Raw genomic sequence first — 25,601 nt, 5'->3', positions numbered from 1 at the left:
GCAACTCAAATATTGATGCATACAGTTAGTAAATAACTGGAAAGTTCTCGATCCTTAAGGAACTCTCTTTTTAAGTCTTTATCTTCCTGGATGCTAGTGGATCCAGGATGTGAATGGTCAGTTCTGGATTAATCTGGATATTAATTTTCAGTTCAGTTCAGTCACTCAGTTGTGTCCGACTCTTTGCGACCCTGTGGACTGCAGCATGCCAGGCTTCCCTGTCCATCACCAACCCCTGGAGCTTGCTCAAACTTGGGGTGTTAATCTTACAGGCACATAAAGTTGTTGGTCTCGGATTCTTGAAGACCCGTGAATAAATGAAGCTGCTGTTAATTTCAGTGTTAGACTGAGCTGCCATTTTGGCCAGTATGAATGTCAACAAATTGACATTTTGTTGCCAAAGGAATATCAATCACTAGAGATTTTAAAAAAATTTGCCACAGAAGTTTGGGAAACTCCTTCCTATTGCTCCACAGTTTTACACTGTTCGCTTGGTTCCACATCCACCAGCAAAGTTGTGTGGCGGCATTTCAGTCAGGTTTTATGTATGTGTTGTAAACTAGGTGGCTCCCAGTACCTACAGGCAATTTTTGGCTTAATCCCAACTGTTTTCCTTTTCACATGAAAAGGAAAATAAATGAGTTTCTGTTAATGATTGTAGGAAGTTTTAGTATAAATATCCAGAATTTGCCATGAGTGAATACCCTTCAGTTTTATGTTTTGGGGTAATAATACCACTGCAGAGATGTGATGGCATCTATAACATCCATCCCCTGTCTTTTTAACTTTTAACAAGTTTAATCTTTTTCTTCCATTAGAGTGTCAACTAACATAAAAGCTGGGCTTTTGGCTTGGTCACTGCTTTATCCTTAGTGTCTGCTGCAAGGCTGGGCACACATCAGATGTTCAAAGAATATTTGTTGAATGAAAATATAATAGTATTATTTCTCTGCCTCAAATCCTTTTGGAAGTAAATGATAGTTTTAGGGACATTACAGGCCACCCGTAACATTCTTTTGGCACCAGGGACTGTTTTCGTGGAGTAGGGGCCAGTGGGCTGTGGGTAGCAGGCTCTGCTTGTCTGCCACCCACCTCCTGCTGTGTCACGGACCACACCAGTCTGCTTCCTGGGGGTTGGGTACCCTTATTATAGGCTGCAAGTTGCAGAAAACTAGTTCAACTCGGTTTAAGTAATGACGAAACCCATCATTTTGCTTAATGGAAAACCTTGCATTAGCGGGAATTTTCCTGGTCGGGTGAGTCAGTGGCTCAGCAGTTAGCACTGCCTTCTCAACAGTCAGCTGCCTCAGGCGTGTACCCTCACCATCAGCAGCAGTAAGCAGCACGCACATCCTCTGGGAGAAAGAAGAGACTGTGCATCTAGTTCATCTGGGACTGTATGTTTTGAGTACCTAAATGTGGGAAAGATGAAAAAACATCTTTTCTTTCTTGGTGAGGACAAACAGCATGAATTGGCAAAAACTTCAGGGAGACTAAGAACATTCATTTTGAAGATGCTGAAATGTAGGATGACTCGTGAGCCGTACTTGGGCGTGGGAAACATTAAACGAGGGAGAACTCAGTTGTCCTTTTGAGGTGGCTACTTGGGCTTGTGCTCCGTTTTGCCAAACTTCCAAAACTTCTGTGTCTTAAGAGAATACCTAAAAATGCTAAAGTAGAAAACAAAAGTAGCTCATAATTTCAGCCTCCAAATAGTATCTGTTGATGTGTTCAGTCCCTGGCCTGGAAAGATCCCACGTGCCACGGGGAGCTCAAGCCTGTGTGCCACGACTACTGAGGCCATGCTCTGAGCCCACAGGCTGCAACTACGGGGCCTGTGTGCCAGGAGCGCTGCAGCAGGCACGCCCCAGAACCCATGCTCCTCGAGAGGACGGTAGCCCCTGCTCACCACACGCAGAGAAAACACTCAGGCAGCAGTGAACCCAGTGCAGCCAAGAATTAAACAGATAAATAAATGATACATTTGCAAGTTGTTTTTAAAAACTTAAATATTACAGAAAGTTGTAATAGGCCTGAGTATTCACCCTCTTTTCTGACACTCAGCATTGCCTCATTCCTCTCCTCAGAGGTGCACATTATTAACAGTTTTATGATACCTTCCAGAAGACAGTTGTGCTGGTTGATATCAGCTCTGTGTGTTCATTAGCACACACTGTTCTGCTTCAGTCCTTTTCACATCTGTATGATTATCTGCCGTGTGTGGAGGGGCCTCTGGTTGGGGATAGTGTTAGGCATATGTGGGTGAAACTGCATGTGTGTATCAAGGAGGCATATTCCTAGGAATGGTGAGGTTGCTAGGTCAGAGTGTATGAATCTTTAAAATTTGGATGGATATTGTCAAATTCTCCTCCCAGAAGATTACAGCAGTTTTCATTCCTGCCCTTATGCTTTCTCCTTTCTGGGGCCCTATAATAGGTAATGTTGTTAACTTGTGATTTGAATTTTGTTATTTGAATTGAGAGAGAAATGGAGTAGCTTATGAGTTTTTTGCCCATTCATGTTTCTTTTTCTCTGAACTGCCAAATAATTGCTGTTTCTGTTGTAAGTCGACTTTGTAAGTGAAGGAAAGTAACTCACTGCTGCCATGTATATGGTTGTAAAATGTATTTTTCTTAGTTTTTTATTGGTCTTCTTTACTGTTGGCACTCACATTTTTATTTTTATGGAGTTAAAGTTATTAGACTTTTTTTGTGTGTGTGAGTTCTGCTCTTTTTTTGTTCTGCTTTGACCTGGCCACTCCACCTGCTGACACCCATGCACGCCCAACTGTAACTGGGCTATGTAAAGTCATTAGGGCACACCCAGAGAAGGCAATGGCAACCCACTCCAGTACTCTTGCCTGGAAAATCCCTGGACAGAGGAGCCTGGTGGGCTGCAGTCCATGGGGTCGCTAAGAGTAGGGGACGACTGAGCGACTTCACTTTCACGCATTGGAGAAGGGGCTGGCAACCCATTCCAGTGTTCTTGCCTGAAGAATTAACCCACTCCAGTGTTCTTGCCTGGAGAATCCCAGGGACAGAAGAGCCTAGTGGGCCGCCGTCTATGGGGTCGCACAGAGTTGGACACGACTGAAGTGACTTAGCAGCAGCGGCAGCAGGGCACACCCAGGGTAGGGCTTAGGCAGCTGGACCCCAGAGCCCCATGATTCCAGGCATGTTAGGAGAAGTCACAAGTCCTTGACAGAGCTGAATCTTTGAGTTCTGGGGCTGTTTTATGTCTATTAAACCTAAGTGGAGTTAGACTTAGTAAGGTGGGCAGGATTGTGTTTTTCAGTCGCCAAGTTCTGTCTGACTCTTTGCGACCCCATGGACTGCAGCATTCCAGGCCTCTCTGTCTCTCACCATCTTCTGGAATTTGCCCAAGTTCCTGTCCATTGAATCGGTGATGCCATCCCACTACCTCAGGCTCTGTTGCCCTCTTCTTCTGCCTTCAATCTTTCCCAGCTTCAGGGTCTTTTCCAGTGAGTTGGCTGTTTGCATCAGGTGGCCAAAGTATTGGAGTTTCAGCATCAGTCTTACTTTTAAAAAGATGGGCAGGGTGCTGAGGCTAAAAACTAGAATGTATGTGTAGGGGTTTGTATTGGCCCCGTTAACAAGGTATTAGGTAAATTCCAGATGGCCAGTGAGATAAAATGACTTTGGTCCTTTACCCAGCTGAAAGGAGTAAAGACAGAGAGACCAAAGGACTGTGATTTTGTGATATGATAAGAAACATGAACTTCTAAAACGCTGGCATTTTCTGAGAGACTAGAGATATTAGGAGTTTGTTTTTTTTTTTTTTTTAATTCATAATAAATCCCTTCCAACCATACCTGAGTTTATACTAATGAGATGACTCTTGGTGTGGGGTGCACCTAAGTGACTTCAGGATGGGGCTGGTTGCCAGAGGAACCAAGCTTGTGATGAGAAGGTTAGAACTTTCAGCCCCAGTCCTGGACCTCCAGAGATGGCAGAGAGACTGCCGCTTAATCACCAGTGTCCAGTGATGTAATCATGGCTACCTAATGGAATCTCCTTACTGCTGCTGCTGCTGCTGCTGCTAGTCGCTTTAGTCGTGTCTGACTCTCTGCTACCCCACAGATGGCAGCCCAGCAGGCTCCCCCGTCCCTGGGATTCTTCAGGCAAAAACACTGGAGTGGGTTGCCACCCCCTTCTCCGATGCATGAAAGTGAAAAGTGAAAGGGAAGTTGCTCAGTCGTGTCTGACTCTTAGCGACCCCATGGACTGCAGCCTACCAGGCTCCTCTGTCCATGGGATTTTCCAGGCAAGAGTACTGGAGTCGGGTGCCAGGAATCTCCTTAGGAACCCATAAATGATGGAGTTTGAATGGTCACATGGAGATGCTGGGAAGTGGTGCCAGGAGAGGCAATGGGAGCTCTGCTCGCACACTTTGCGCTCTTCGTCTCATCCATTTGGCTGTTCCTGAGTTGAATCCTTTTATAATAAAGAGAAAATTGTAAAGTGTTTTCCTGAGTTCTGTGAACCATAGCAGATTATTGAATCTCAGGAGGGAGTCAGTATATATTTATATGAATTTGTATGTATAAGTAAATCAGTTTATATGTATCAGTCTCCCAATTTATACATCAGAAATACAATAGGCCTAGGACTTTTCTCTAAAGTGGGAGCACTCTTTAAGCTGTGAGGTCTGATGCTAACTCCACATAGTTAGTGTTGGAATCCACCTGAATCAGTAGACATCCAGTTGGTGTCCTGAGAATTGGAGAATTGGTTACTGGTATGGAAAAACCACACATATTTGGTGTCAGAAGTGAGTAAAAACAGCTCATATGGATCATTCTGTTTTCTGAATATGATTTTGAACCTGCCTATTTTTTTTTCTGTAGGTGAGAAAATGGCATTTGTGAAGAGTGGATGGTTGCTGCGACAGAGTAAGTATAGTTCATGAGTAAGCCCCTTGGTCTGGGTTTAGAGTTGCCTTAGGACTTATCTTTTATTTCTGTGGCTCATACTGCTGACATATATAAACAAAGAACAAAGTCTTATTAATGCTGTTGCTCTGGATTTCCTCTTGCAGATTTTTAGATTTCTGTGAACTGTTTTTCTGCACACATGAAGCTTCTTGCTTGCTGCCTTGACAGAAACCAGGGGATAGTAGTCCCTGCTGGTTTTTCTTACTAGCATTCTCTATTATTAATGGCTGACCTGAGGTTCTTAAGTCTACCCAAACTGAGCTGGTATATTACTATGAAGGTACTGCTTACTTTGTAGGAAATAGCTATCTCATCCTAGGAATTGAACGGTGATGAGATTCTGAAATACTGGTCTTCAATTATAGATTAAGATTTGCTCTGAGGGAGTGCGTTTATCTAAAACCAAATCTTTTTCGTCTCCTAAAGGACTCTGGAGAAGAGACTCAGTTCTTTCCCTGAGAGATTGAGTTCATTTTCTTGGGCTTGTCTCTGTGGGCCTGACAGTCTGGTTTAGGATTCTGAATTTGGGGCTTTTGATGGCAGGTGTGGTGCTTGGCTGGCACTCCTCAGCCTCGTGATCACACCTGTCTGTATTTGGGTGGCTCTCTTCAGTAGTTTTTGCACAGCTCAGGCGCTGCCAATCAAATAGATACTGGATGCCAATTGTTTATCAGTGTGGGCAAATGCTGTGGTTGCCCCTCTCAGCAAGGTGGGTGCTTGATAGTGGTAAGAGAAATTCGGAAGGCTGCTGTGATGAGTATTCTTTTGGTACCTGCAGTGGACATGGGAGATACGGAGAGGCACATGCAATGGAATTTGTGCACATTGGCCTAGAATTGGGATCTATAGGAACAAAAGATGTAGCTGTTAGGTATAGATATGGTGCAGGGATGACTTTTAGTTTTCCTTTTTCGTTGGCAAGGAAATTAGAGTTTTGTGAAGTTAAATGCCTAGTTCAAGATTACAAATGAAAGGATGCATTCTCTCAAACTGATAGACTGTGATGGATGTATGCTGGATGGGAGCCAGGCCTTGGGAGTGAATGTGTCCAGTATCTGAGCCTGCCTCTGCATAGCCTCAGGCGGGGAGACTCTCCCACACTGTGGGCTGTAAGGGAAGGTGAATGTTAGAGAAAAGTACACATGAAGGCCTTTCAAGAAAAAGAGAAAGATATTTTCCAGAAGAGGAAGGTATTACTGTTATTTCTAAATAGAGAGTTTATAGTCCAACATTTTCTAATCAATCTAGCAGTTAGATACTACTCGGAAGGTTTAGATATACCACATGGAGAGTTAAATGCTAGACATGTTTCATTAGCTCAAAATTTATTCAGCTTTTTTTTCCTTTTACGTTTTGAAACTTCAGTCGGCAGGGTTCTCAGTAGGAATGACATTCTCATCTTGGTGTATGCTGCCTGCATCCCCGGTGCAGCAGGAGTGTTGGTGCAGTCCGGGTCTGCTTTCACTTCTGTTTTGACAGACTGCCCTGGGCAGGCGTATGCAGGGATCCTTTTGGGGCAAGAGGAAAGTTTCCTTTGTTTCTGTTGCCTGTGAGTCAGAGGACAAAGTCCTTGCTTTTCCACTCAAAGCCAACATTTCCACTTTTTTTCAGGTACTATTTTGAAGCGCTGGAAGAAGAATTGGTTTGACCTGTGGTCAGATGGTCACCTGATCTATTATGATGACCAGACTCGGCAGAGCGTAGAAGATAAGGTCCACATGCCAGTGGACTGCATCAACATTCGCATGGGGCATGAGTGTCGGGGTAAGTGGGTTTGCCGTGTCCAGCTTCTGTCACCTACCGTTCCCCATTCTTGGTGGGAGTGATTCCTCTTTCTTAGCCACTTTGCTTTCATTTACAGATCAAGAAGGGTTTCATGTAGGAAGAGGTAGCCAGATGAAACCAGACACCTGATTAAAACCCATATGGGTCGGCAGGTTAATTTTCTCCCATCAGTCCACATTTCTGTTCTCTTTCATGAAGAAAGTGGTTGAGAACTAAGGAATCAGAGTGCTGGGAACCCCAAGAAGGATGGAGCTACTCTGGGTAGTTTAGATTTTGTGACTCAGAAACTGGCTTATTGAGAGCAGCTCCAGTCAGTTTCTTAAAATCTGATGTCTTTCCTGGAGTTACCTCTTATATAAATTTTGAAGGAGTAGTTTTTTAATAAGCACAGACTTTTCTGTTTCTAATTAATGGCATATGTGGATTTCTCTGTTTGTTTTATTAACTCTGGAGTACAGAGTCGGCTGTAGTAACCATTGGTGTTATAACATCCTGCACATATAAGTTCTTGAAACACAAGTTTCTATGGACTAGTTGTTGAAATTCTTACTTGAACCAGGCTCAGATATTATAGGTCTTATACTTCTTGGTACACAGATATACTTTATTTCTTTTTATGAGTTTTTTTGTTTGTTTTAAAAAAATATTTATTTTGGTTGTGTCGAGTCTTAGCTGCCGCACGTGGGATCTTTGTTGCCGGGTATTTTGTTGCAGCATGCAAACTTCTCTCTAGTTGTGGTGTATGAGCTATAGAGTGTGTGGGCTTAGCAGTTGTGGCGTACAATCTCTGGTTGTGCCACACGGGCTTTTGCTCGGGCTTAGTTGCCCCGTGGCATGTGGGATCTTAGTTCCCTAACCAGGAATCAAACCCCCATTCCCTGCCTTGGAAGACAGATTCTTAACCATGGACCACCAGAGAAGTCCCAGAGATACTTTGAACATCTGATTTTCACTTCTAAAGCAGCGATGTAGTTCGATGCTTCCTGTGAATAAAAGAAGTAAGTATTCTAGTAACTGATGCTTTGCCACACTTTTCATTGTGCTTAGTGTTCTGATGTCTGGGCTGTTCTGTGTGTCACCATATGTGGATGCCCTCTTAAAGGGACTTACTTGTTTGTCCTGCAGGAAGTCTAATTAGTACGGGGTAATGATTCATGTGTTTGGTTCTGTAGGGCAGAATAAAGGTGTTTTATAATTACAGTGTTCTGAAGTACTGGTCCTTTGCTTATCTGAGCTATTAAGAAGAAATCCTTGGGGAAAAAAAAGTGGTATTAATATTTCTGTATATTTTTTATAGATATTCAACCACCAGATGGGAAGCCAAAAGACTGTATGCTGCAGATTGTTTGCCGAGATGGAAAAACCATCAGTCTTTGTGCAGAAAGCACAGATGATTGTTTGTAAGTTTTTTCTGATGTGTTTAACTTAACAAGTACTTTCTGTTTTAATTCCCAGTTGCAGGAAGGAAAAAGCATGGGAGTTAAGTTTTCCTTTAGACAGCAGAAAAGTGACTTAGAGGTGTGTGAAAGGAATGTTAACAGTGTCTTAGTCCATATCTGATGCCCTGATGCTGGTTTCTGCCTCTGCAGAGCTGCTCATGCAGTGTCCTGATACAGTGACTGTGGCAGGAAGTATGAGATACAGTCGCTTTGCATTCTTTCCTCATTACTACATGTGTACTGGACGATGGGCATGGCTAAGTGGGTTCTGAAACCTTTTGATTTTTTTGGCTGTGCTGCCTGGCTTGTGGGATATCAGTTCCCTAACCAGTAATCAGACCTGGGCCCACAGCAGTGAGAATGCAGAATCCTAACCTGTAGACTAGCAAGGAATTACCATTAAATCTTGTTATTTTAATGTAAATATCTTTTTAAATAGCAGTGACATCTGTATTATATAGCCTTTTCCCTCTTTTGATGGTTCTCACTCCCATTTGCTATCTCTGAAGAAAGAGTATAGAAATATAAGAAGGAAAGCCCAACTTTATTAATTCTCATCCCATAACATCCCATACATAGGATTAATGTAGGACGAGAATCTTGAAAACTCTGAATTTTTTTTTTTCCTGTCCACACTCTACCACTACCATAGGTTAACTCTGGACATTTTGAGAATTCATTAACAGAGATTATAATAATATTCCTGTATATTAAAATATTCATATGTATATGACATTTTTATAAAATCCAGGTGGCCAGTTTGTTAGAGTACCTGACCCTGCATTTTATATATATGCTTATCCTCAATATAGGCATGCTAAAGTTTAGGGTTTATTTTAAATGCCAGATGTAGTTTCTTTTTTGCATTCTTATTTATATTAGTGAATCATAAATGTCACTTTCTGGAAGAAGTGTAGCTTTCATACAGACAAATGGAGACATAAACTCATCAAGCCAGTTAGCTACTGTTTTATAAATTGGATCTCTGTGTATTTTTACTAGTCAGTAATTTAAGCTTGTGTACATTGAACACTTCCTTTGAACTGGGCTCTGTGCTGACTGCTTCATATATATTGTTTAATCCTCACTTTATAACATGGGTTGTTGTTGTTCAGTCGCTCAGTTGTGTCTGACTCTGTGACCCCATGGACGGCAGCACACCAGGCCTTCATTGTCACCCAGAGTTTGCTCAGACTCATGTCCATTGAGTCGATGATGCCATCCAGCCATCTCATCTGTCATCCCCTTTTACTCCTGCCGTGTCTTTCCCAGCATCAGAGTCTGTTCCAAGGAGTCACCTCTTTGCATCAGGTGGACAAAGTATTGGAGCTTTAGCATCGGTCCTTCCGATGAATATTCCATGATATTGATTTCCTTTAGGATTAACTGGTTTGATCTCCCTGGTGTCTAAGACACTCAAGATTCTTCTCCAGCACCACAGTTTGAAGCAACAATTCTTTGGTGCTCAGCCTTCTTTATGGTCCAACTCTCATGTCTGTACATGAGTACTGAAAAAACCATACCTTTGACTAGATGGACCTTTGTTGACAAAGTGAGGTCTGTATTTTTTAGTACGCTGTCTAGATTTGTCATAGCTTTCCTTCCAAAGACCAAGCATCTTTTAATTTCATGGCTGCAGTCACTATCTGCAGTGATTTTGGAGCCCAAGAAAATGAAATCTGATACTGTTTTACTTTTTCCCATTTATTTGCCATGAAGTAATGGGACTTACTCCTTGGAAGCAAAGTTATGACCAACCTAGATAGCATATTCAAAAGCAGAGACATTACTTTGCCAACAAAGGTCCTTCTAGTCAAAGTGAAAGTGAAGTCGCTCTGTCATGTCTGACTCTTTGTGACTCCATGAACTGTAGCCTACCATGCTCCTCAGTCCATGGTATTCTCCAGGCAAGAGTACTGGAGTGGGTTGCCATTTCCTTCTCTACCTTCTAGTCAAGGCTATGGTTTTTCCAGTGGTCATGTATGGATGTGAGAGTTGGACTGGAAAGAAGGCTGAGTGCCCGAAGAATTGATGCTTTTGAACTGTGGTGTTGGAGAAGACTCTTGAGAGTCCCCTGGACTGCAAGGAGATCCAACCAGTCCATCCTAAAGATCAGTCCTGGGTGTTCATTGGAAGGACTGATGCTAAAGCCGAAACTCCAATACTTTGGCCACCTCATGTGAAGAGTTGACTCATTGGAAAAGACCCTGATGCTGGGAGGGATTGGGGGCAGGAGGAGAAGGGGACGACAGAGGATGAGATGGGTGGATGGCATCACCGACTTGATGGACATGAGTTTGAGTGAACTCCGGGAGTTGGTGATGGAGAGGGAGGCCTGACGTGCTGCGATTCATAGGGTTGCAAAGAGTCAGACTCGACTGAGCGACTGAACTGAACTGAACAGAATGGGACTGGATGCCATGATCTTAGTTTTTTGAATATTGAGTTTTAAGCCAGCTTTTTCACTGTCCTCTTTCACACTTAACAAGAGACTCAGACAGGGGCTCTGTGTCAACTTAGAGGGGTGGGATGGGGAGAGAGATGGGAGGGAGTTTCAAAACGGAGGGGACATAGGTATACCAATGGCTGATTCATTTTGAGGTTTGACTGAAAACAACAAAATTCTGTAAAGCAATTATCCTTCAATAAAAAATTAATTTAAAAAAATTCAAGAGGCTCTTTAGTTCTTCTTCACTTTTTGCCATTATAGCGATATCATTTGCATATCTGAGGTTGTTGATATTTCTCCCGGCAACCTTAATTCCAGCTTGGGGTTCATCCAGACCGGCATTTTGCATGATGTACTCTGTATACAAGTTAAATAAGCAGGGTAACAAAATACGGCCTTCCCATACTTCTTTGCCAATTTTGAACCAGTCCGTTGTTCCATGTCTGATTCTAATTGTTGCTTCTTGACTTGCATACAGGTTTCTCAGTAGACAGAAAAGGTGGCCCGGTAGTCCCATCACTTTAAGAATTTCCCAGGGTTTGTTGTGATCCACACAGTCAAAAACTTTAGTGTAGTCAATGAAGCAGAAGTAGATGTTTTTCTGGAATTCCCTTGCTTTTTCTGTGAACCAACAGATATTGGCAATTTGATCTCTGGTTCCTCTGCCTTTTCTTAATCTAGGTTGTACATCTGGAAATTCTGGGTTTACATACTGTTGAAGCATACTTTGAAGGATTTTTGAGCATTACCTTGCTAGCATGTGAAATGAGCACAATTGTTTGGTAGTTTGAACATTCTTTGGCATTACCTTTCTTTGGGATTGAAATGAAAACTGACATTTTTCGAGTCCTGTGGCCACTGCTGAGTTATCCCGATTTGCTGACATATTGAGTGCAGCCCTTTAACAGCATCATCTTTTAGGATTTTAAATAGCTCAACTGGAATTCCATACCTCTTCTAGCTTTTGTTCATAGTAATGCTTCCTAAGGCCCACTTGACTTCACACTCCAGGATGTCTGGTTCTAGGTGAGTAACCACACTATCGTGATTATCTGGGTCAGTAAGGCCTTTCTTGTACAGTTCTTCTGTGTATTCTTGCCACCTTTTCTTATTATCGTCTGCTTCTGTTAGGTCCATACTGTTTCTGTACTTTATTGTGCCCATCTTTGCATGAAATGTTCCCTTGGTATCTCTAATTTTCTTGAAGAGATCTCTAGTCTTTCCCATTCTATTGATTTTCCTCTATTTCTTTGCATTGGTCACTTAAGAAGGCTTTCTTATCTCTCCTTGTTTTTCTCTGGAACTCTGCATTAAGTTGGGTATATATCTTTCACTTTTTCCTTTTCCTTGTCTTCTTTTCTCAGCTATTTGCAAGGCTTCTTGGAACAACCACTTTTTCTTCTTGCATTTCTTTTCCTGTGGAATAGTTTTGGCCACTGTCTCCTGTGCGGTACTGTGAACCTCCATCCATAGTTTTTCACGCACCCTGTCTACCAGATCTAATCCCTTGAATCTATTCATCACCTCTACTGTATAATCATAAGTGGTTTGATTTAGGTCATACCTGAGTGGAAGAAAATAGTTTTCCCCACTTTCTTCAATTTAAGCCTGAAGTTTGCAATAAGGAGCTCATGATCTGAGCCACAGTCAGCTCCCGGTCTTGTTTTTGCTGACTATATAGAGCTTCTCATTCTTTGACTCTAAAGATTTCAATCAGTCTCATTTCGGTGTTGACCATCTGGTGATGTCCATGTGTAGAATCATCTCTTGTGTTTTTGGAAGAAGGTGTTTGTCTTTATAGCCCTTTGTTCTTAACTGCTCTACTCTACTGTATGCTGAGATGTCATGTGTGGACTGTTCCTTTAAGTAATAGTGGAAAAAAACATCTAGAACTAAAATTTTAGAATAGTTTAATAACGAAACATAGAGGAGGGAGAAGAGTTGTCATAGAGGAGGGAGAAGAGTTCAAAATACACTGAAAGACTTGCCTTGTTTAGCTTTGAAGAGCTAGGTGAGTCAGAGGAGGCTGTTTCTTAACCTGTATGGGAAAACAGAGGTTTATTTATGTGTTGATTTTAAGCATCAGTTCTTCAGCACTCAACCTTCTTTATGGTAATTCACATCCATACATGACTACTGGAAAAACCATAGCTTTGACTAGATGGACCCTTTGTCAGCTAAATGATGTCCTATCTGCTTTTTAGTATGCTGTCTAGGTTTGTCATAGCTTTTCTTCCAAGGAGCAAGTGTTTTTTAATTTCATGGGTGCAGTCACCATCCATAGTGATTTTGAAGCCCAAGAAAATAAAGTCTGTCACTGTTTCCATTTTTCCCCCATCTATTTGCCATGAAGTGATGGGACTGGAAACCATGAGCTTATTAGTTTTTTGAATGCTGAATTTTAAAAAAATTAAATTTATTTTAATTGAAGGATACTTGTTTTACAATATTGTGTTGTTTTCTGCCAATTATCAACATGAATCAAGCATAGGTATACTTATGTCCCCTGCCTGTTGAACCCCCCTTCCACCTCCCTTCCCATTGCACCCCTCTAGGTTGTTACAGAACCCTGTTTTTAACCTTCACCAAGAAGCTCTGTAGTTCCTCTTCACTTTCTGGCATTAGGTTGGTATCAGCTGCATATCTGAAGTTGTTGGTATTTCTCCCAGCAATCTTTTTTTTTTTTTAAGATTTATTTATTAGTGGCTGTTCGGGTCTTTGTTGCCGCTCTGGGGCTTTCTCTAGTTGTGGAGCATGCAGGTTACTGTCTAGCTGTGGTGCACAGGCTTCTCACCACAGTGGCTTCTCCTGTTGTGAAGCATGTGTTCTAGAGTGTTGGCTCAGTCGTGTGGCACGTGGACTTAGTCGCTCCATCCGTGGCATGTGGGATCTTCCTGGAGCAGGGATTGAACCCATATTCCCTGTGTTGGCAGACAGATTGTCAACCACCGGACCACCAGGGCCGCCCTCTCCCAGCAATCTTTGGATTCATCCACACCAGCATTTTGCACGATGTACTCTGCGTATGAGTTAAGCAAGCACGGGTGACAACATACAGCCTTGACGTACTCCATTCCCAATTTTAAACCAGTCCATTGTTCCATGTCCAGTTCTAACTGTTGCTTCTTGGTCTGGCTGTAGGTTTCTCAGGAGACAGATAAGGTGGCCTAGTAGTCCCCTCTCTTTAAGAATTTTCCACAGTTTGCTGTGATTGACACAAAGGTTTTAGTGTAGTCAATGAAGCAAAAGTAGATGTTTTTCTGCAATTCCTTTGCTTTTTATGATCCAGTGGATATTGGCAGTTTGATCACTGATTCCTCTGCCTTTTCTAAATCCAGCTTGTACATCTGGAAGTTCTCAGTTCATATACTGTTGAAGCCTAGCCTGAAAGATTTAGAGCATTATCTTGCTAGCATGTGAAATGAGTGCAATTGTATGGCTACCTTAGAATGGCTGTTACCAAAAAGATAAAACATAAGTTGTTGGGTGAGGATGTAGAGAAAAGGGAATCCTGTGCACTTTTGGTGGGAATGTAAATTTATGAAGCCACTATGGAAAACAGTATGGAGGTTCCTCAAAAAAACAAAAATAGAATTAAGATATGATTCTGAAATGCCACTTTTCAACATATATTTGAAGGGGATTAAATGGTTGTGTTGATGAGATAGCTGCAACCTTGTGTTTCTTGCATTATTTATAGTAGCCAACACATGAAAGCAACTTAAGTGTCTGAAGAATGAATGAATTGATAAATAAAATGATACACACACACACAGACTTGCACATGTGTGGGCAATGGACTGTTAATCAACTATAGAAAAAGAAACCCTGCTTTCACAACAATATAAATGGATCCTGAGGGCCTTATGCTAAGTGAAGTAAGTCAGACAGAGAAAGAAAAATGACTGTATTTCTCACTTATGTGAAGAATCTAAAAAAGCTGGACATGACTGAACAATTAACACTTTCATTTTCATAGAAGTGGAGAGTAGAATTCTGTTTACCAGTGGTTGAGGGAAATGGTGAGATGTTGGACAAAGGGTATAAACTTCCAGCTGTAAGATGAGTAAGTTCTTGGCATCTCTTGTACAGCAGTGATTATAATTAATAGTTCTGTTTCATATACTTGAAAGTTAAGGGAGTAGATCTTAAATGTTATCACCAAAGAAGTAAAAAATTAATCAGGTGTGTAGGGGTAGAGGTCCCTTATTGCAGCAATCAATTTATATTATATGTGATTCTGATCATCATATTGTACACCTTAAACTTAATTTATTATATATCAGCTTCTCAAATACCAGCATTATTTTTAAGTGCAAAATATTGCTGACCTTCTGTATCTCATATGTGGAACTTTATGTAGCCATTTAAAAAATCAAATATTAATAGATCTGTGTCTGTAACATGGCCTGATAAAGTATAGGTTTAGTGCAGTTAATTAAGCATGGTGCATTTTATATTTATTTAAAAGTGAAGGACTTCCCTGGTGGTCCAGTAGTTAAGACTCAATGCCTCCACTACATGGAGCATGGGTTAATCCCTGGTCAGGGAACTAAGATCCCATATACCTGCAGCTCAGCCAAAAAAAAAAAAAGGAAAAACTATAATATAGATTATAGTTTAAATATTACATATGTATCAATACTGTAGATTTTTTTCTTTACATATTATATATTCCTAGTGCATGTCTCAAGTGAGTTGACTGAGTGAGTCATGAGGTAAGGGCTAAGTTCATTTGCTCAGTCGTGTCTGACTCTTGCGACCCCATGGACTGCAGCACACTAGGCTTCCCTGTCTGTCACCAACTCTCAGAGCCTATTCAAACTTATGTCCATTGAGTCAGTGATGCCATCCAACCATCTCATCCTCTGTTGTCCCCTTCTCCTCCTGCCCTCAATCTTTCCCAGCATCAGGGTCTTTTCATATTAGTCAGTTCTTTGCATCAGGTGGCCAGGAGTTTCAGTTTCAGCATTGGTCCCTCCAATGAATATGCAGGACTGATTTCCTTTAGGATGGACTGGTTGGATCTCCTTGCAGGCAACGGGACTCTCAAGAGTCTTCTCAAACACCACAGTTGAAAAGCATCAACTCTTTGGTGCTCAGCTTTCTTTATAGTCCAACTCTCACGTCCATACATGACTACTGGAAAAACCATAGCTTTGACCGGATGGACCTTTGTTGGCAAAGTAATGTCACTGCTTTTTAATATGCTGTCTAGGTTTGTTATAGCTTTTCTTCTAAGGAGCAAGTGTCTTTTAATTTCATGGCTACAGTCAGCATCTGTGGTGATTTTGGACCCCCCAAAATAAAGTCTGTCACGGTTTCCATTGTTTCCCTATCTATTTGCCATGAAGAGATGGGACCAGATGTCATGATTTTAGTTTTCTGAATGTTAAGCTTTAAGCCAACTTTTTCACTCTCCTCTTTCACTTTCATCAAGAGGCTCTAGTTCTTCTTCACTTTCTTCCAAAAGAGTGGTATCATCTGTGTATCTGAGGTTATTGATCTTTCTCCTGGCAGTCTTGATTCCAGCTTGTGCCTCATCTAGCCCAGCCTTTCACATGATGTACTCTGCATATAAGTTAAATAAGCAGGGTGACAGTATACAGCCTTGACATATTCCTTTCCCGATTTGGAACCAGTCTGTTGTTCCATGTCCAGTTCTAACTATTGCTTCTTGACCTGCATACAGATTTCTCAGGAGGCAGGTAAGGTGGCTGAGAACCCCACGAACAGTATGAAAAGAGCTAAAAGTCTGTTATTAAAACAAGGTTTTTAAAAAGTTCTGATGCCACTCCAGGTTTTGAGAACCATTGAGATGGATGTTGGATTGCCTCAAATAAAGTACCTCTTTCTTTTTCTTTTCTTTAGGGCCTGGAAGTTTACACTCCAGGATTCCAGGACAAACACAGTAAGTTGCTAATGGCAGTCACTTACAATGTTTTCTCATAGTCTTGCTGTAAAAAAATGGGAGAGTAGGAGGGTAAGAAGGAAAATGGCAATGTTTTTTGCCACTCGGCCCTGGATGAGCAAGCAGAGATAGACAGGCTGAGTTTCACTGACAGCTGGATTTTGGAAAACATTTTAGCAGGAGCCAGTCTAACACAGGCACATTAATCCCAGTGTGATTTTTTAGAAATGTCTGTATCTCACAAAGATTTACAGCACTTTGAATTCTGCTGTGGTTTGCAGAGAAGGCACAAAAGGGATTGAGGGCCCTTTCCATGTATAGCATCTCAGCCTGTGAAATAGACATTTTTGAATCTTGTACTTGTCTCTAGTTTCTTTTGACTTTAGGAGGTAACTGAGACAGTAAACCCCATTTGTAGAGGCTAGTGGTACCATCTTTGTGTCTGTCAGGGAGTAAAAGGCAGTTCCCTATTGTCAACATTTTCTTTCATTCTTCAGATAGGATTTTATTTTTTCCTTTATTTCTCTAGGAGGAAAAGAAACAGATAGATGGAGCTTTTAAAATGAATTGTACAGGTGGGAAAAGAAAGTAAAAAGACTTAATATTCAAATGCTATTTTTTACTAGTTTTTTTAGCTCAGGACTATTCTTCCTCCTAAGCATACTCTAAAACTCCCATTACCTTTTCTTTGATGAAAATTCTCTACTTGAATGAAGTTATTTAGTATTGATGATTCATATAGTTAAGGACAAGAGCCAAGGTGATTCTCTATGTGTATTTTTTTTAAAGGAGCACATGTATTTTTGTTTTCCACTGAGGGGTAATTTAATGAAAGATTTAAAAAGTTTTTAGTGTAGAAACCAGATTGTGAGTGCAGGACATATCCCTGCCTGCTACATTTCAGACTGTAGGATTTTTATTTGTGAACAAAAGTCTTGTTGAGAGTGGTATAACATCTTTTAAAGGGCCTGGGTAACACTGGAGGCTCTGTGGCTTTCTTGGGCAGTGAGAACTCTTTTACCCTCTACTGGTGACTGAGGAGGACCAACTCCTCTTTAATTCAAAGGACACTAAATGCAGGGTGGGGGGCAAGGAGAAGGTCATCTTGCTAGTCATTGCTTCTCAGAAAGTTGTTATATTTGCCTTTCAAAGATTAAACTTTTTGGCCTTTAATTTTTTTTTTTTCCCACAATTTCTCTCCTCTCAAGGCTTATGTTGGCTCAGAAGTCATGTATGATGAGACAGCTGTGGCTTCCTCCCCACCTCCTTACACAGCGTATGCTGCACCAACCCCTGAGGTAGGGAGCAGATCTTCACTTTACAGAATCCAACTGAGGGAAACTTGGGGTCTCTGTGCTACCATCCTTTTGACTAAAAGAAAACTTTGAGCCAAACAGTATTAGAGAAATTAGAAATGTACTTGAAACCCTTTCCTTCTTTAAAATTTTTTCTCTCTTAAACAGATTATCTATTGTCTTTTGCTTTCATAAAGCACCTGCTTTATATAATTTTCATGTTCATATTTTCAAGATAGACCCAAAAATGAATCATGGTATTAATAATATGATTCTGATGATCTAAGTTTATACTTAATTTTTTTACTTGAATACTCTTTATAATCAGAAAAAAATGCTTTTTTAATTTGAAGAAACAAAACCAGAACCTGAAAGTCACACGCCAAACCCCTCTGGGTGTGCCCTAATTAGAGGGCCAGGGGTTCAGTGCTGCATATGGAAGCCTCTGTTGCGGGAGGCACTTCTGCCTTTTTTTTTTTTTCTTTTCACTTTTAAATAATTGTAGACTTACAAGAAATTGCAAAGAAAAATCTCATGTACTTTTTACCCTGTTCCCTAGCTGTTACATGGTAAATGAAATCAAAACCAGAAGTTTGAAATTGGTGTAGTGTTTATATCTGGTTCTGTCATTTTATCATGCATGTAGATATGTGTATCTACTACCTCAATCAAGACGTAAAACTGTTTATAATATCCTCTTCCTACTACACCCTCTTACAGTCACACCCTCCTTCCCCTTCCCTAACTGCTGTCAATTACTGCTTTGTTGGCCATCTATATACTTGTGTCATTTCCACAGTGTGTGTAAACAGAATCATACAGCTTGTGATCTTTTGAGTTTGATGGTTTTACTCAGCACAGTGCCCTTGTTGCATTGTTAAATCGCAACATTCAAATTGTTGCGTGTGTCGGTGGTCTGTTCCTTTTTATTGCTGAATGGTATGCCATGATAGGAGTGTACCACATTTTGTGTTGAGGGACATTTACCTGTTGGGGGACATTTTGGTGGTTCTAGATTCTGGCTGTTACCAGTAAACCTACTGTGAACCCTCACGTACAGGTTGTTGTGCAGACATAAAGTTTTATTTCTCTGGAATAAATGCCCAAAAATGCAGTTGCTAAGTTGAATATATTAAAGTATATGATTAGTTTTTTAAAAAACTGGCAAACTACTTTCCAGAATTTTTCTACCATTTCACTTTTCCATCATTAGGGTGTGAATGATTCATTTTCTCTGTATCCCACCAGCTTTTGGTATTGTCACTTTTTTATTTTAACTGTTCAGTAGGTGTGTAGTGATATTTCATTGTGATCTTAATTGCATTTCCCTAGTAGCTTGTGATGCCGAACATCTTTTGTGCTTATTTGCCATCTGTGTATGCTGTTCAAGTAAGCTGTGTTTTCTTGTCTTTTGCTCATTTTCTAATTGTTTTAATTTTTTTATTGTTGAGTTTTGAGAGTTCTTATGTATATGTTTGAGATAGGAATAATCCTTTGTCAGATCTGTGATCTGTAACGTATCTTTTTATTCTCTTGACAGTGCCTTTCACAGTTTTTATACAGTCTAATTTATGGTCTTTCCTTGTATGGATCGTGTTCGTTGTCACGTTTAACACTTCACCTAGACCACGTTTCCCAAGGTTTTCTCCTGTGTTACCTTCCGGTAGTTCGTAGTCCTGGTGTTTACATACAAGTCATTTCCATTAGCAGTTCATTTTTAAATTTATGTGTTTGTTTACTTCTTTATATTTATTTTTGGCTGTGCTGGGCCTTCATTGCTGTGCGTGTGCTTTTTCTGTGGCAGCGAAGGCTGCTCTCCAGGTGCAGTGCGTGGGCTTCTCATTGTGGTGGCTTCTCTTGTTGTGGAGCCTGGGCTCTAGGGCACGCTGGCTTCAGTAGTTGGAGCACGCGGGCTCAGTAGTGGCAGCTCCCAGGCTCTGGCATGCACACACACATAGCAGGCACGCAAGTAAAGCTTGTGCTTACGTGCTCAGTCATGTCCGACTCTTCTGCAACCCATGGACTGTAGCCCTCCAGGCTCCTCTGTCCATGGGAATTCCCAGGCAAGAATACTGGAGTGGATGGCCATTTCCTTCTCCAGGGGATCTTCCTGACCCAGGGATCGAACCTGTGTTTCCTGTGTCTCCTGCGTTGCAGGTGGATTCTTTACAGCGCAGTAGTTGTGGTGCATGGGCTTAGTCTTTTTTCTTTCAATGTACGTATTACATGGAAGCGTGTTTCTTATAGGCAACATGTAGTTTCTTATAGGCAACATGTAGTTGGGTCATGCCCTCACCCCCTCACCTGACAAATTTCTAACTTGAGGTTGGTATATTTAAGACATTTACGTTTTTATTGTGTAAGTTTAAGGTGTACCGTGTTACTTTGAGACCTTTCTATAGTGTAAATGAGTGCCATTGTGGCAATATTTATTACTTTACATAATTACAATATAATATTATGGATCTCAAAGCTTATATAATACTTGTTTCAAGTTTGTATTAAAACACATCAGTCATCCTTTCCTGTAGATCATTTACATATAATGTGATTTTGATACATTAAGCGTGCTGTTTTAGTGTTTGTGTTTTTGGCTCTATTTTTCATGTCTCTGTTCTTTGTCTTAAGCCTTTTGTGGATTATTGGAACATGTCTTATTTTATTTTACTTATTTTTATTTTTTTGGGCTGTACCACATGGCTTGTGGGACCTTATCCTGGACCAGGGATGTAACCTGGGCCCTTAGCAGTCAAAGCATGGAGTCCTAACCACTGGATCACCAGGGAATTCCCATAGAACATGTTTTAGAATTACATTTTGATTTATCTGTAATGTTTTGAGTATCTCTTTGTATTGCTATTAATATTTTAGTGGTTGTTCTAGTTATTATGCATATATACATGTTTTTCAGTCAAATGATCGCATTTTATCAAGTGCAGTGAAGTGTCAAACCATTGCCTCTATGATTGTATGTATTTATTTATTGTTGGCTGTGCTGGGTCTTCGTTGCTGCACAGGCTTTTCTCTAGTTGTGGCAAGTGGGGGCTGCTCTGTAGTTGTGATGTGCAGGCTTCTCATTGCAGTGGCTTCTGTTGTTGTGGAGCAGTAGGTCTAGGGTGTGGGGGCATCTTGAGCTGCAGCACACGGGCTCAGTAATTGAGGCTCCTGGGCTCTAGAGCACAGGCTCAGGAGTTGTGGTGCATAGGCTTAGTTGCTCTGTGGCGCGTGGGACCTTCCCACATCAGGTATTGAACCTGTCTCTTCTGCACTGGCAGATGGATTCTTTACCGCTGAGCCACCAAGGAAGCCCAAACCATTACCTCTAAATTCCGTTTTTCTCTCTCGTTTGGTATCATTGTTTTACGTATTTCTTTTACATGTATTGAGAATTTGATGGTGTATAAAAAAATATGGCTGTCAAACTTAGAAAGATCAGTATGTGGTTTTATTATATTTACATGTATTCTGGTGTGACCATACTTTCTTACCTCCTGATGTTTCCAGATTTCTTTTTTTATTATTTACTGTTTAGTGAACTTCCTCTTGTCATTTTCTTAGGACAGATCTGCTAGCAACACATTTTCCATTTTCCTTCTTTTGAGAATGTCTCAATTTCATCTTTTTCTCTGAAGAATGTTTTCACTAGTACAGAATTCTGAGTTGACATTTCTTTCAGCCCTGGGGAAATGAGTGCTTTTTCCTTTGGTCCTCCTGATTTCTGATGAGACATTTGCTATCATTCGAATTTTCTTCCCCCTTAAAGGCAGTGCGTAGTTTCTGGCTGCTCTCTTTGTCTTTGGTTTTCAGAGGTTTGCCTGTGAAGTGTACATTTGGGGTTAGTCTTATTGGTGTTCATTCATTTTCACACAGGTTTATGTTTCTTGCTAAATTTGGGAAATTTTAAGCTATTATTTCTGGAATTTTTTTTTAGCCCCACCCTCTTTCTCTTCTAAAACTAATGACACAGATATTAGATGTTCCACATGTTTAAAAGTTTTTGATCTTTTTTTTTCTTTAACCTGTTTTTTCTTTGTTCTAACTGGGTAATTTCTACTCTTTATATTCATGTTCATTGCTTACTCATCATCTCTGTTGTTGAGTCTCTTCATTGAACAATTTATTTTTTTATTTCCAAAATTTTTGTTTGGTTATTCTTGATCTATATCTTTATATAGTTTTTACAGAGATTTTTCTGGTTTTATGAAGACCCTGTTTTTGTTTTAAATGTATCTCAAATGTGTTCTTACTTATTGAAATATTTTAATGACGCATGCTTGCTCAGTCTCTCAGTCATGTCTGACTCTTTGTGACCCCATGGATGATAGCCTGCCAGGCTTCTCTGTCCATGGAGTTTTCCAGGCAAGAATATTGGAGTGGGTTGCTATTTTCTATTCCAGGGGTCTTCCTGACTCAGAGATTGAACCCTCACGCATCTCCTGCAATGGTGGGCAGATTCTTTACCACTGTGTCACCTGTGGTAAGGTCATTACCACCTGTCTGTAATTTCTCTTAATGGTAGCTGCTTTAAAGTCCTTCCTAGGTAATTCCAACATCTTTGTTACCTTGGTGTTCGTCTCTTTTGTCTTTTCTCATTTCAATTTGAGATCTTCCTGGTTCTTGGTATGACAAATTATTTTTTATCAAAACCTGGAAATTTTAAGTATTATAAGACTGAATCTATTCAAGTCCTGCATTTTGGCAGAGTTCCTTCTAATGCTTCTCAGGTGGGTGAGGCTTGCTTTGTTTCTTCCATGTGAAGGGTGGAAGTCCAGGTCTTCCACTGGATCCCAATTGACTGTGGTTCATTGTCACTTCTCGAGGGCTGGGAATTCAGGCCCTTCTCTAGGTCTCTGCTGACACCAGCCTGCCTGGGAGGTGGAGGGACATTTTCAGCTGTTTCCCATAAGCCACTCTGTAACTATATAACAATGGTTACCGGTAAGAGGTTGTGAACGTACTTCTTCTCCACTCGGTCCCTGTTGATCCTACCCCAGCAGGATGGGAAGGGGCACCTTGTTTCCGCTGGGCAGAGATGAAAGTTCTGGCTCCCTGCATGGTCTCCACTGACACCGGCATGGGACTGGGGCTGCCATGTTTCTGTCCGACAGGGATGATATTTCCAGCTTCCTACTTGACCTTCTCTGACGCTGTTCAGGATGGGGTGGGAGAGAGCCTTTCTCCAGACTTAACTTTGCTGGTGGAAGTAATAGCCACAGCTGTTTTCGTGTTGTTTGGTTGGAGTGGAGCAGGTATTGCCTAAAAATGGTCTCTCTTGCTAGATTACCTTCCCAGGTTCTTTGGGTAGAGACAACAGGCTTTCTTTGAGGAAGACAAGGAAAGGTCTGCACATACTGGCATTTCTGTGTTGCCACTTCTACTTTATCCAGTCTAGGATGTAGGAGGCAAAAAGAAAACCCAGGGGACTCACTGCATGTCCTTCTTAGGGTCATGAAGTCCGCAGACAGTTGACCGCCTTCTCTCAACCTTTCATAGTCTCCTTACGTTTGTTGTATGTGTAATGTCCAGGGTTTTCAGTTGTATGTAGCAGGAAGAATAGGGAAAACATCTGCATCTATTTTATCCTCCAAAAGCATAAGTCCTATCTCCTGCTTTTGTAAGATAACAGATTCAGATCTACCTGTGTATTTGCCAGGCTGCAGCTGCTCCCTGTGTGGTAGCCTTTGTCACATAGTAACAATAATTGTAATTGTCTGTAAACACATCTACCTTCCCACCAGCTGTGAGCTCCGGAAGGGAGGCCAGGCCTTTTATCTCCATGCTTTCCAGTCCTTTACTTGGTCAATGGAAGCAGTCCACTGCTCATTTCTGGCTGTGTTCTTTCATAGGCATGTTCTGTTGGAAAACTGCCAGTCACCTGTCCAGGCCTCTGTCTTCAGACTCCTCAGTAGCCTCAGTCTTTTATATTCTCCACTCAGGAACTTCTGGAAATTGGACTGGGGAGGGTTTTGTGGGAAGGGTTTTGCTACTAGGTTGGTTTTACCAAGAGAAAACTGACGTTGGATGAATCTCATTTATCACTTAGTCCAAACTGATCATTTTCAAGATGAACAATATAAGGCCTATAGATAGATGACTTACTGAAGGTCAGGTTAATGGCAGAGCTGAATTGAAATTAGAATCACTGGCAAGTCCAGTTCTCTTTTTTGTTGTGTTTTTCTGCCTTCTTTATTTTATAGCCTGAAAGTAGATTTCAGTTATGGGTTTGTATTTTTAGAACCTTAAAGTATATGAGCACACTGTCTCATATTCTTTACTTTTTTAATAGACTGCCATACTTTACGGAGAAGGCGATGGCACCCCACTCCAGTACTCTTGCCTAGAAAACCCCATGGACGGAGGAGCCTGGTGGGCTGCAGTCCATGGGGTCGCTGAGGGTCGGACACGACTGAGCGACTTCACTTTCACTTTTCAGTTTCATGCAATGGAGAAGGAAATGGCAACCCACTCCAGTGATCTTGCCTAGAGAATCCCAGGGACGGTGGAGCCTGGTGGGCTGCCGTCTGTGGGGTTGCACAGAGTCGGATACGACTGAAGCGACTTAGCAGCAGCAGCAGCAACAGTCATACTTTATAGACTGGAATTTGGAGAACCAATTTTAATACATTGCCAGTTGTTTCAAATTGTGTTTAAAAAAACTGAGGTGTATTTGACATGCAACACTATGTTAGTTTCCATTGTACAGCATAATCTGTATTGGTATATATTGCAAAATCATCACTGCAGTAGGTCTGTTTAACATGTCACCGTATGTAAAGAATTGTTTTCTTAAATGCTGAGAACTTTTAAGATCTACTGTCTTAGCAACTTTCAAATATGCAGTATAGTAGTATAAACTATAGCCACCGTGGTGTGCATTATATCCCCATGGCTTATTTATTTTATGACTGGAAGTTTGTACGTTTTGATTCCCTTACCCAATTTGTTCATTCCCTGCCCACCCCGCCACCCCACCTCTCTGGTTCCCCCTCCTCTTTGGCAACTACCAGTCTGTTCTCTGTATCTGTGAACTTTTTTTTTGTTTTTGTTTTAAAGATAGATTCCACATACAGATGAGATCGTATGGTATTTGTCTTTGACTTCTTTCAAAAACTCAGGGTCTATCCATGCGGACAAAAAAAGGCAAGATGTCCTTTTTTAATGGTAGAATAATATTCCATTGCATATTTGGACCACGTTTTCTTTATATGTTTGTTAATTGATGGACACTTTACATTGTTTCTGTATCTTAGCTATTGTAAATAATGCTGCATTGAACTTGGGGATACAGATACCTTTTTGTGTTAGTGTTTTTGTTTCCTTTGAATAAATACTCAGAAGTGGAATTGCTGAATCAACTGGTAATTCTATTCTTAATTTTTAGAGAAACTTCCTTCTATTATTGTTTTAGATACAGGAGGCACCAGATAAGATAAAATCTTATCATTTTAATATCATTTTAATCATTTTAATATCATTTTAATAATTGTGTTTGAGGGTTCCCTTTTCTTCACATCCTTGTCAGCAGTTGTTATTTTTTGTGTTTTTAATAATAGTCATTCTAACAAGTGCGAGGTGATACTCATTGTGGTTTTGATTTGCATTTCCCTGATGATTAGTGATGTTGAATATCGTTTCATGTGCCTGTTGACCATCTGTATTTCTTCTTTGGGAAGATGTCTATTTAGTTCTTTGGTCTGTTATAATCAGATTGTTTTTTGCCTTTGAGTTGTATGAGTTCCTTATATGTTGATACTTTAGATATTAACTT

The 25,601-nt window shown here is 40.9% G+C and overlaps 1 protein-coding gene across 1 annotated transcript in view; it reads left to right on the top strand.

Moving 5' to 3' along the window:
• The window catches only part of PLEKHB2 (pleckstrin homology domain containing B2), a 49,239-nt gene that overhangs the window by 10,817 nt on the left and 12,821 nt on the right, over window positions 1-25,601 (top strand). The window contains 5 exon segments of the mRNA XM_070359963.1: window positions 4,868-4,912; window positions 6,566-6,718; window positions 8,037-8,139; window positions 16,499-16,538; window positions 17,747-17,836. Of these exon segments, the coding sequence (XP_070216064.1) occupies window positions 4,876-4,912; window positions 6,566-6,718; window positions 8,037-8,139; window positions 16,499-16,538; window positions 17,747-17,836 (423 nt within the window). The 5' untranslated portion in view covers window positions 4,868-4,875.

Source organism: Bos mutus, chromosome 2 (assembly GCF_027580195.1).
Source record: "Bos mutus isolate GX-2022 chromosome 2, NWIPB_WYAK_1.1, whole genome shotgun sequence".
Classification (NCBI taxonomy): Eukaryota; Metazoa; Chordata; class Mammalia; order Artiodactyla; family Bovidae; genus Bos; species Bos mutus.
The sequence above is the reverse complement of the archived record's forward strand: the minus strand, read 5'-3'. Positions and strand labels throughout refer to the sequence as shown.